Source organism: Tupaia chinensis, unplaced genomic scaffold (assembly GCF_000334495.1).
Source record: "Tupaia chinensis unplaced genomic scaffold, TupChi_1.0 Scaffold148874_1, whole genome shotgun sequence".
NCBI lineage: Eukaryota > Metazoa > Chordata > Mammalia > Scandentia > Tupaiidae > Tupaia > Tupaia belangeri.
In genome coordinates, this window is record NW_006208722.1 from 1,304,376 (window position 1) to 1,316,939 (window position 12,564).

At 52.9% G+C, this 12,564-nt stretch overlaps 1 protein-coding gene across 3 annotated transcripts in view; it reads left to right on the top strand.

The window, feature by feature from the left end:
- SHF (Src homology 2 domain containing F) overlaps window positions 1-12,564 on the top strand; it is a gene marked incomplete at its 5' end in the record, with an annotated part of 24,223 nt that continues 11,659 nt past the window's right edge. For all 3 annotated transcript variants that reach the window (XM_006170729.2, XM_006170727.2, XM_014585104.2), the window contains 2 exon segments: window positions 1-92; window positions 11,924-12,065. In XM_006170729.2, the coding sequence (XP_006170791.2) occupies window positions 1-92; window positions 11,924-12,065 (234 nt within the window).

Consider the following 12,564-nt stretch of genomic DNA (forward strand, 5'->3'; position numbering starts at 1 on the left):
CCCCGCACCGCCTTATTCGGGTCGAGACCCCTGGGCCCCCGGCGCCCCCTCCCGATGAGCGGATCTCCGGACTTCCCGCCAGCAGCGACAGGGTGAGTGCCGGGCCAGGCGGCGGTGGCCTGGAGGGGAGGTGATCAGAGGTCTGGAGGTTGTGAAAGGGACAAAGGTGGCCTGGCCCGGGTCGGGCCCCTCGATGTCACGGCTCCTGGAGGACACGAGCTTAGTCCTTGATCCTGGGGCTCCAAGTATTCATCCACCTTTGTTCAGATTCTCGACCGATTGATCTGGGGGGACAGAAGCCTCAAACTCTGCCCTTTTGCCCTGTTATGGCCCAAGGACTGGTAACCTCCCTCTCCCAGGCTTCACTGTCCGCTTTACAGCCCCCTTCCCTTACCCTGATCCGTGAGCCTTTTTCTAACGGGAATTGAGGTGCACCCCGCCTTGCTGGTTTATAGCCTTTCTACCCCTATGGGAGAAGCAGCTCACTGCCCTTTGATCTCTGACCCGTCCCCCAGGGCAGAGGCAGCACAAAGCTCTCTTCTCCTCCTCTTCCCCTTCCTCTGCTCCTCATTCCCCTCCTCTCCCTCACCCTCCTCCTCCACTGCCTGAAGCCCAAGCATCCTTGCAGGTGCTGGAGCCCCAGAAAGGAGGTGAAGGCTGGAATTTCACCCTGTGGATACGGCAAGAGCTGGCCTTTGCCTTCCAGGGTGGAAATGGAGCTGGGGAGGCTACTGTTCTCAGGAAGCCAGGGTCAGCCATGTGCAGCTCTTGCCCAGGATGCCGACCACTGGTGTCCAGGCCCACTCCTCGCTTCTTCCCAGTCCCCCACAGGTGTGAGGACACTCAGTGCTCAGGACCTGTTGCCAGGTAGGGCTAAGTGACTGAGTTGATTTCTCCTCCCGTCTTGGCCTTTTGCTGCCCAGGTCCATTCTGAGGGAGGCTAGAGCAGGCACTAGGGTAGGGAGAGCAGGACACCCACCACGCCCCAGTTGCACTCACCTCCATTCGCCTATGCCACTCCCGGAGAGAATCAGCGGAACCCTATAGCCCTAAATTCTGATTATGGGTCTGCTGACTCTGTGGCACTTACTCACTGGGCCCTGGAAACTCAGCTCTGGGGCTTACTCCCCTCTTCTCAGCAAAGAAGAACCTTTTCATTTGATTGGAGAGAAAATTTGCTGTGGATCTATAGGCTTCAGGACTGAGGCTTTTAACCAAGAGAACTCTGTTCTGCCTGATTTCTTGGATGAGAGAGCTGTGTCAGGGTCAGAGCAGAAGCCTCAGGAATGTGAGTTATTTTTCCTCTAGCTCCTGCCTTGGGCATGACTACCCGTCTAGACCAGGATCCTTCCTCGGAAGAAGAAGGTTCAAGGGCACTTCCCTGATACTGTGCTGTCTCCTTCTGGATTGTCCCTGCTGGCGTGTGATGTGATGGTGGCAGCGGCTGTGAGCAGGGCGTGTGAGGCCTTGCTCTCACCACTGACCAGCTAGTCTCCTCCTCCCTGACCACTGCCTGTTGGCACATGGGCCTGATCTGCGCTTGGCCCCGCTCCTCTCTGCCGTGGCTTGGAATGACCTCACAGGCTGCCCACTATGCTGTGGGCTCCTCCACAAGGACTGAGTTCTCCTCTAGTGTGTCTCCTACGTGTTTGACACAGTGCGTGGCATCAAGAGGGGTAGATGAATAGGTCCTGAGTGGTGACTGTCCCTCTCCAGAGTGGCTGGAGGATCAGGGATGTCCCTAGCCACAGCTCTCTTTGCACATTTTCCCAGAGATTCCCCAAGGAAGCGACTGCAGACACACAGCCACTCTGAGATCCCCAGCCGCTTCCCTCACCCGTACCTCGGTTTTGGTCAGCTCTGCAATCTGTGGGCTGTTCAGACCCAGAGGGCCAAGGATGTCTGGCTCCTTTGTCAACCACAGGGACAGGAATGAAATCCAGCAGGCTCTCCCAGGAACCACACATTGTGGTTTCTTCAGTGGGTGTGATGGGAAGGACCCAGGATGCCATCTGAGCTGGCCCAGGACAGGGACACTATCTCCATGGGACTGACCTGAGGCCTCCCACCATTGACAGAGCAGCTTTTCACCCCTTTAGAAGCAGACTTTGGAGGTCCCAGACTCTCCCCATAGTAGTGTCTGGCGTTTTGCAGACCTCCGGAGTGAGCATGGAAAAGCTGCTCTTGAATGATGAGCCGACCCTGTACTGGTGGCCTGGTTGAGCTGGTGTTTCTGTCCTTTGTGGCTGCTGTCTTTTCCCCCTCCTCTCAGCTCCGCAGAGCTGCTTCACTTGTTTCTTTGAGGTCTTTTCCTGAGACATGATAGGGACAGGAGACTGTGATGAGCCTTGGGTTAGCCTGCTCCTTCTGGAGCCCAGTGGCTGGCACAGGGAGAGGTCAGAACCCTCTTAAGAGGGGCTGGATCATGAGGTTTGCTGAAGTGGGTAGGAGTGGTTCTGTACACACTGGAGGCATTGAGGGAACCTAGCTAGCATGAGGGTAGGAAAGAACAGGGACCTGGACAGGACCCCGAGAAGCCCATTAGCCTTCTCCCCATGCAGGACTCTGCCTGCCTGCCCTGAGATCCACTGCTGTAGTTGGCAGGTGCGAGGGGTCCATCTGGGCAGGCCTGGCAAGGCAGGTGTGGGACCAGCAGGAGCCGCGCCCTGCAATGGGCAGGCCAAGGCCTCGCCATCTGGCCACAGGAAGAGCTCCTTCATGGTGCTGGGCCCTTGTGTGGCTCCAGGCCTCACTCTGGTTTTTCAGTGCTTTGCTCCCTTTTCTCAGACCTTCAGTAGGAAAAACCTAGTCTAATCAGGGAAGGGAATGGATACGAGAATGGTTCCTTGTTGGATGAAGCTCTGAGCTGCCTGTGACCATCTGCACAGTGCATCCTTTGCCTCCGCCATGCAAGGATGTGCATGTGTGTGCATGCATGTAGGTGTGTGTGTGTGAGAGAGAGACATGGACAATGGAACAGGTACCTTGTGTCGAAGCCAGGCCTCTGGCTCTTAGCTGGTGGAGGGGCTTCTAAGTTTCAGAAACCTTTCACATTATTCTGGGCAAAGCCTCACAGCTCTCCAATTCCTATAGGGGTTCTCAGGCCCCAAATATTAAGTACTTTTAAAAATAGATTTACCCCATGGCCAATGGTATGGTTCAAGTCCTGGACCCAGGAACTTGAGAAACACGCTAGGTGTGTGTGTACACGTGCCCGTAATCCCAAGAGAAGAATGGAGGAGAGGGGATTGCAATGTAGCCATCCCCTCTGGAGAGTGATTTTTCACTTTTCCTTTTTCTGGCTCTCTCTGATGGGTACACATGCCCTATGGCAAAAATCTTTTTTTCATTTATTTATTTTTTATACATTCAACCACTGTATATCATTACAGCTTATCAAATGAATTTTCCCAGCATGAATACACTGTGTCCGGTTAAAGGTATTAATCATACACGTTATCATTAACAGATAATTTTCCATTTTTGTCTCCTTTAAATGTTGCATGTCTTTTTCTCCTTGGAAAGAAAGAAAGAATAAAAAAAGATTGACCCCTCCTAGATAATATCCACATGGACTTAAATCCTCCAGGCTCAAATCTAAAGAGGAGTGAACAGAAAGAGTAAAGTAGGGGAGACAGCATATCCAAAATCGAACACGAATTTCTGCCCTGTGATTAGGAGCGTGCGTAGCGGCTGCCAGTGTGAGACCATCCCTTTACCAGTGGTCACTGAGTGTACGTCATCACGTGATACTGGCCTAGGTGCCAAAAGGGACAGTGTCTGGGAGACCTGTTCCTTCCTTTTTAGAGTTTGCGTGCTTGTGTGTTTTAATTTTCTTTCTTAGGACTTGCACAGAGTCTGGAGGACTGATCTGCTTGTCTTGCAGGTGTTCCAGATGGAGTTACAGAGAGGAGGGAAATCCTGAGACGGGAGGGAGGAAAAGGAAAGGGACCGTTGTGGACTGGTCAGACCTCCCAGCCCTGTGTGTCCCAGGCTATTCCTCTGTGACCCCATAGTACTTGGAGCATGGCTGAGGCCTGCAGCTACCAGGAGATCACATGGCAGGCCTGTCTGCTGTCCCCAGTGCTGCCACCTCACTCTGCAGCACTCATTCTGTCTGGAGGACATCTGTTCTTGTTGGCTTGGCCAGTGAGTGACTCAATGCCACTTCAACCCTGGTGCTCTGCCCGTTGGGAGCCAGGAACAGCTGGGACCCTGAGGACCATGGGTAGGAGAAGCCAGTTGGGCTGAGTAAGCACTGGCTGGGGCTGGGACTTGGAGGGGTACCCATGGCACACTCCAGTTGTCCTCACCATAGAGCCAGTCTGGTATGTGAGAGCAAACCCTGCATGCAGTGGGCCTAGGGGGCACCCTTAGAGCCTGGTGCCCCAGACTTGAGGGTTCACAATGTTCCAAGGCTCTCCAGACTTGATTTGTGTCTGTCACTGTGAGCTGGAAGACCCAGAAATTTGGTCTTTACTTCTTTAATAATACAGTGCCTATATTTACTGAATACCTCCCTTGTGCCTGGTACCTTTTTTTTTTGAGAGTTTTTTGCTATAGGGCACATGCGCTCGCCAGACAGAGAGAGACAGAAAGACAGAAAACGAGAAATCACCCCCCAGGGGCGATGGCCACTGCTCCCTCCCTTCTCCTCCATTCTCCTCTCAGGATCTTGGGCACGCACGCACACACGCCTGGTGTGAGTTTTAAGCCACCAGGTCTGGGATGCGAACCGCGGTCGACTACATGGGAGTCCAGCAACATAGCCATTACGCTAACTGCTAGTCCCCCTGGTACCATTTGAAGCAGCTGATGTGTATTAGACCAGTTGACCTTTTCTTTTTTTTTTTTTTTTTTAACTTTATAGGGATATTTGTTATTGGGTGTCTGTGCTCACCAGAAACAGAGAGAGAAAGTGAGGAATCACCCCCCTCCCCACCCCGGAGGCATGGCCACATTGCAATCCCTTCTCCATTCTCCTCTCGAGAGCTTGAGCACATACACACATGCACCCGGTGTAAGTTTAAGCCTCCAGCTTTGGGACTCAAACTACTCTGTGGGAGTCCAAGCAATGCAACCATTATGTCATCTGCTGGTCCCGAGACCAGTCAATTCTCATAACAACGTAAGAAGATTCTTCCTCTGTTCCTGGGTGATATATATGGGGAAGCTGAAGCACAGAAGCGTTGAGTTGAATTTGTGTGGTTTCTCAGCTAGCAAGTAGTTGAACCAGGGTTCACAGTAAGGCAGCCTGACCACAGACATGCTGCCAGTAAGCACGATGCCTGGGACCTCAGCACCCCGCCACCAGGTGCCTGGCAGGAAGGAGGTGTTCCCTAAGCATTTACTAATGAACAAGAGAGCGACCCTTGGAAAAGGATCATGTTCTGTGCTTTCGCTATTTCCTCAACACTGGAGACCATCACTTGCTACCCAGACCCAAAATGGCCACACCCAAGGGTTGTATTTTTTTTTTCCTTTTTTTTTGGAGGGGTTTTGTTTTGTTTTGTTTTGCTATAGTGCACTTGTGCTTGTCAGAAAGACAGAGAGAGACAGAGAGACAGAAAGTGAGAAATCACCCCCCCTGGGGGGGTAGTTTGGCCACGCCACAACCCCTCCTCCTCCATTCTCCTCTCGGGGTCTTGGGCACGCACGCACACGCGCCCAGCATGAGTTTAAGCCACCAGGTCCGGGTCTCAAACCATGGTCGACTACATGGGAGTCCAGCGACATAGCCATTACGCTAACTGCTGGTCCCATCCAAGGGTTTTTTAAGGGTTGGTGGCATCAACTGTGTGTCTGTGGTGTTTGAATGTTTTGTAAGCATGGCATTGTTCTTATAATTAGAAAAGGAAAATAAAGCGTTTCATGCGAAAGAGTTTCCAGGGCATTTAAAAGAGAGGGGCATTCCTATAAGTAGGAACATTAGGTACAAAAAAACTTGTTTTCGAGGAAGGTTAAGTATTATAGTTTACCATTTTCCAAACTGTTATAGGTTAATAGGTTTTTAGTGACAAAAGGGTTAAATGCTTTTGAGGAAACACCAGATTAAAATTAGACTGATTTTGGAACAAGCAGATGGCTTACTAGTTATGTCTCTGGACTCCCACTTAGTCAACTGCAGTTTGAGTCCTGGACCCAGTAGCTTAAACTCATGACAGGCGCAAGTGCCCTTGTGTCTAAAATCCAAAGAGGAGAATGGAGGAGAAGGGATTATGATGTGGCCATCCCTCCAGGCGGTGATTTCTCACTTTCTGACTGTCTCTCTGGTGATCACACTCACCCTATAGCAAAAATCTCTAAAAAAAAAGTAAATAAATAAAAAGACTGATTTTAGCACCAGCAGGTAGCATGGAAAGTAAGATACTGGATCCCACGTGGCCAGCTGTGCAGTTCGAGTCCCAGACTCAGCAGCTTAAAGATCATGCCAGGCACGCGGGTGCCCAAACTCCTGAGAGGAAACTGGAGAAAGGATTGTAGTGTGGCCATCCCTCATGAGGGATGATTTTTCACTTTCCCTCTCTCTCTGTCTCTCTCTGACAAGTACATGTGTCCTATAACTTAAAAAAAAAAAAAATTAAACCTATTTTGGGCCAGCCAGTGGCATGGTGGCTAAAGCAGCCGGATCCCATATGACGAACTTGGCAGTTCGAGTCCCAGATCTGGTGCCTTGAAAAATATGCTGGGTACATGTGCATGTGTACCCAAAATCCTGAGAGGAGAATGGAGGAGAGATTGCAGCGTGGCCATTCCCTTTGGAGATGATGTCTCGCTTTCCCTCCCTCTCTCTCTGGCGAGCACACATGCCCTATAGCAAAACTAAAATATAAAAAAGATTATATTCAGAGCTAACATTACTGAGCACTGACTTCCTGCCAGCCTGTGGGCTAAGAACTTTTACAAATTCATTTTCCTCTTCCCAGCCCGATGACATAAGTACTGTTACCATTCTCAGTCTGTTAAAGAGACAGAAGTTTCCAGAGTAATTTAGAGAAGCAGAGGAAAGGGACAGTGGTCGATATTGGAGGTGTGCCCCCTCACCCCCACCCCACCCCACCCCTACTCCTCTTGGACTCGCACGCCTTGGAGCCCGTGCGTGAATTCAGGAGCATGTCATATGGCCCAACTGCAGAGTGGAAGGCTGAACCAGCTGGTGGGCCTGCTTGAGCAGGCCAAGTACGACAGCTGCTCTGCGAGGGGCACTGCCCAGTTGGAACACCCGTGGTAGCCGCGTCCTGGAGGCACCCTGCTGGATGGCAGAAGGAGGGCACGGGGCCCTCTGGGGAGCATGTACTTTATCTGCTAGCTTGGAAATGTTCCCGAATTTTAACAGCGCCAGAGAATAGGCCTAAACAGCAGCCCGGGTTTTGGGTGTCTTCCCCATAGGCTCTGGGCTGCCGGTTCCTCCCTTCTGCCCTTGAGTCAGAGGTTTTGATCCTATTCAAATGTAAATTCTCCTGAGCACCTACCTGATCCTTCAGCCAGAGGTTGAAGTGAATGGGAATCTCAAAGTGTCACTCTAAAGGGTAGAGTCTGGGGAGAAGGAGGCTTTTGGAGCATCTAGGAAATTTGCACTGAGTACCCACTTGGGCAAGGCCCCGTGATGGCTGCGGGATTTAGCCGTGAGCGCATCACAGTGGCACAGGGACCATAACCAGATAACAAGTAGTAGGTCAGAGATGTCACAAACCTGGAGAGGCAATTTGTCCACCGGACGCAGAAGCCACTGGGGAAGCAGGCCTGGGCTCCCACTGGGATCCCAGGGCCCTGGGTGCATGCTGGTCCTTCCAACCTTCCCAGCTGGCTTCTCTACAAGCCATTCTTGACTCCTAGCTTGTGGGCGGCTCCTCTGGCTGCCCCAGCCTAAGGCAGGCGGCCAGGGCTTCCCAGAGCAGGGTGTGGAGCTAGGAAAGGAACAGAAGAGCCATTGAGCTGCATGCAGAGTTGCCACCTGGGCACCCACGGGCTGGGGTTGGGAGGCCCACGCCAGCCTGGGAAGGGTTGTGGCTCCAGGAACCAGCCCAGGACTCTGGTGGGAAGGACATTGTGTAGTTCTGACCAGTGAGGGAAGGGGCAGAGGGTCTCCGTGGAATGAGCACATAGGGCTCGACCCCCATTTGGGGGTTGGACCAGCTTCCTCCACTCACTGAGCTGCTTCTGGGGCATAGCTTCACCTGGAAAGACTGGGTCCGTCTATACGGCCCACCCCACCCACCCAGATTCCTCCTCCTGAATGAACAGAGGAAAGTGCCTCCTTTGTTCTTCCTGTTTTGCGTGAACAGATTTAACACATATTTACTAAGAGCATTCAGGCTCGGGAGATTTAGCCAGAAACACAGTTCCTACCCTCAGGAAGCTCACAGTCTACAGGAAAACACACATTTACCGTGAAACACATTTAATACACAGTGCCATGACAGTCCAGTACAGAGGAACCTAACGGGCCCGGGAGAGTACAGAAAGACTTTCTGGGGCCTGGCAGGTGGTGTGGTGGTTAAGGGTGCTGGACCCTCCATGGCCAACCCACATGGCTAACTGTGGTTCGAATCCCAGACCTGGTGGCTTGCTTTCTCACTTTCTTTCTCTCTCACTCTGCCAGCCTAAGGCAGGCGGCCAGGGCTTCCCAGAGCAGGGTGTGGAGCTAGGAAAGGAACAGAAGAGCCATTGAGCTGCATGCAGAGTTGCCACCTGGGCACCCACGGGCTGGGGTTGGGAGGCCCACGCCAGCCTGGGAAGGGTTGTGGCTCCAGGAACCAGCCCAGGACTCTGGTGGGAAGGACATTGTGTAGTTCTGACCAGTGAGGGAAGGGGCAGAGGGTCTCCGTGGAATGAGCACATAGGGCTCGACCCCCATTTGGGGGTTGGACCAGCTTCCTCCACTCACTGAGCTGCTTCTGGGGCATAGCTTCACCTGGAAAGACTGGGTCCGTCTATACGGCCCACCCCACCCACCCAGATTCCTCCTCCTGAATGAACAGAGGAAAGTGCCTCCTTTGTTCTTCCTGTTTTGCGTGAACAGATTTAACACATATTTACTAAGAGCATTCAGGCTCGGGAGATTTAGCCAGAAACACAGTTCCTACCCTCAGGAAGCTCACAGTCTACAGGAAAACACACATTTACCGTGAAACACATTTAATACACAGTGCCATGACAGTCCAGTACAGAGGAACCTAACGGGCCCGGGAGAGTACAGAAAGACTTTCTGGGGCCTGGCAGGTGGTGTGGTGGTTAAGGGTGCTGGACCCTCCATGGCCAACCCACATGGCTAACTGTGGTTCGAATCCCAGACCTGGTGGCTTGCTTTCTCACTTTCTTTCTCTCTCACTCTGTCCCTCTGTGGTCAAATTAAAATAAATAAAGAAGTAAATAAATTTTTTTTAAAAGTTAAATAAAATGATTCTTGAAAGAAAGAAAGAGAAAGGCTTTCTGAAGAAAGAAACTAATCAATAAGGGTTAACCAGTCCAGGAGGAGTAGGAAAGTGACCCGGCATGGGGAAAGCCTTTGAGGTAAGAGCATAGTTCTCTCAGGTGACGAAGTGACCCAACGTGGGTATAGAGAAACCAAAGGGGAGAGTGGAATCCTTTCCAATCTTTTGAACTTGCTTCTTGCCTGCCTGCCTACCTGCCTGCCAGAGGGCAGAGAGGGACAGAGAGAGTAAGTGAGCAAGCGGGCAGGCTCCAGTAGGGCCTGGTCATGCTGCCGCCTTCTTCCTCTATGTCTCCATCATCAGCACCTTGGGCATGCATACGCCCCACTGGGACTCTGACTCTGGTCCTGTGGGATCGGCCTCTGCACTGAACTGCTGCCCTATGGGGCCGGCCCTGTACTTCTCTGGAAAGCAGTGGAGAACCGTTGCATGGTTTAAGGAGAACGTGGCTCTTGATTCGGACACTACGGTGGCTGCCACGTGTGAGTGTGAGGCTGGGTGCTGACCGTCAGAAGCAGCAGCAGTGGTCTGCCTTGGTCAAGGAGTGGGGCTGTGGGTGCCTGGGAGGAAGCAGTTTGGTGGGGTTGGGGGCTGGAGTGCATGGATCTCTTTTCTCTCCTTCCTGGAGGAAGGAGGACTAGAGGAAAGGCTCCGAGAGGAGGCAGGGAGTGACAGAGGAGCCATAATTCTCTAGTGCTTGCTGTACTCCAGGCATGTACTGGAACTGAAGAGGCAAAAGCGACAGAGAGCTCCAGGCTAGTGGGTGATCTGCTGGGGATGGGGCGATCTGAGACGGTGGTTACCCCACAAGAAGGCAGAGCTGCCAGGGAGGAAAAGCAGCAAGGGGCTCGCCTGGCACAGTGGGAGCTGAAGACCTAAAGGGCGAGACGGTAGGAGCCATTGGGATATGCCTGAGAGACCCTTAGAGGGGTGAACAGGATTGAAGGAACATGCAGGAGGCGTCTCCGAGGTGGGGAAGTTCTTTCTTCTTCTCTGCCTTGCTAGAAGTTCCCATTCCCAGGTTCTCTAACCCATAGCCCTGAACCAGCTCAAAAACAAAGCTTAGACTGAGATTTGGGGAAAGAGAATGGCCCTTCCTCATGCCACAAGCCCCGGAGTCACTTCCTGTCATCACATGTCAGTCCAGTGGAGCTAGCTCCCAGGTACTGGCAGTCCTGGGTGCCAGTCCCCCAGGAGAAGCCCGTGCCCTGCTTAGAGAAAGGCTCTATTGTCCTCTGTTGCACCCCGCCCTGAGCACCTTGAGGGCTTCTGCAGGGTGTGCAGCTTGCGGTCTGCCCTGCCTTGACTGGTGCTGGGACACAGGGGTGGCCGTGAACCACTTTGAGATTCAGAAGGGGCAGCATGGGAAGTGGAGGCCCAAGGCCAGGTCTTCCCTGTGTCCCTCCAGGAGCCAAGGGGATTTCACAGACCTCAGGGCTGTCCCAAGGCATTTTCTGCAGGGACAAGATGCCCCTGGTGGCAGGTTGTCAGCCTTCTGGACAAAGGGCAGTTGGTTCCCTCACTTGCACTGGATGGTCTTGGGCAGCAGCAGTCCCCCACCTTCCTGGCACCAGAGACCAGCCTCATGGAAGACAATCTCTCTACGGACTGGGGGTGGACCCAGGATGACCCCAGCACACCACACTACACCCACCATGCACCCCACCACTACCACATCGCAGTATGCAATGAATCACACAATGATAGGGTTCGCACTCTCATGAGAATCCAATACTGCAGCTAATTTGACAGGAGGCCAAGCCCAAGCAGCAATGCAAAATGGGGAGCGGCTGCAAACCCAGACAAAGCCTTGCTTGTGCCCCACCCCCCACTGCATGGCTTCAGAGAAGGGTCAACAGACCAGGGACTGATACTGGTCCACAACACAGGGATTGGAGACTCCTGCTCTTGGGCCTGTTGTTTCCTAACTGTCCTGTGCCACCAGTTCCTTAAAACAGGGAAAAGAATACCCCTAGGCCCAATCACAGAACCGTGCAAAGCAAGCACACAGCTTTCCTCCCCTGATGGTCAGCAGCCATTGTTTGTTCAGCACCCTGGTCGGCACGGGCTAGGCCGGTCTCTGATTTGCCTCACTGGCCCCTGCTTACCCTCTGAAGTCTTCCAGCACCTTTGGAGCCAGTTATCTGGATGAATTCCTCCTGTGGCACCACCAGATGTAGGCTCATGTACTGCTTGGGCCCAAGTCAGCCTCATCCTGGTCTTTCAGCCTAGGAGATGGCCCAGAGGCACAGAAGTAGCAGAAACGGAAGAGGAAACAGAAGATGTCCCACTTGGTTGGCAGCCCAGTGCTGGCATCTGCCAAGAAGGGCAGAGCTGTCCCTGTCCAAGCTCAGTGCCTGCCCTCAGGGTCCTGGGGCTCTGGGTCTAAGGCAGTTTAGCCGGGACTCTTGTTCCCATGGCAGAGCGCAGGAGAGAAGCAAGCTGCCACTGGCTGCCTACAGCCTGCTGTCTGCGCTCTCCCCCGACAGCTGGCAATCCTAGAAGACTATGCGGACCCATTTGACGTTCAGGAGACCGGTGAGGGCTCAGCAGGGGCTTCAAGAGCCCCAGAGAAGGTTCCTGAAAACGATGGCTACATGGAACCGTATGAGGCCCAAAAGATGATGGCTGGTGAGTACCGGGGGTGGGGAGGGGCGAGGGGCTGGGTGGGCAGGTGATCCCTGCAGCCCAGGCTCTGAGATCCACAAGTCCAAGGACTGATTCCTTGGTCTCTAGAAAATATGGGGAATGTTGGGGCCAACAGGTGATGTGGTGGTTAAGGCACTGGATTCCCACATGACTAACTGAGGTTCTAGTCCTGGACCTATGGCTCAAGAATCACACCAAGGGGACCAGCAGTTAGCGTAATGGCTATATCGCTGGACTCCCATGTAGCCGACCGTGGTTCGCATCCCAAACCCAGTGGCTTAAAACTCACGCCAGGCACATGTGCGTGTGTGCCCAATATCCCAAGAGGAGAATGGAGGAGAAGGGATTGTGGCATGGCCATCCTCCCTAGGGGGTGATTTCTCGCCTTCTGTCTCTCTGTCTTTGTCTGTCTGGCTAGCGCACACACCCTATAGCAAAAACCTCTCCAAAAAAAAAAAAAAAAAAATCAACCCTGAAAAAA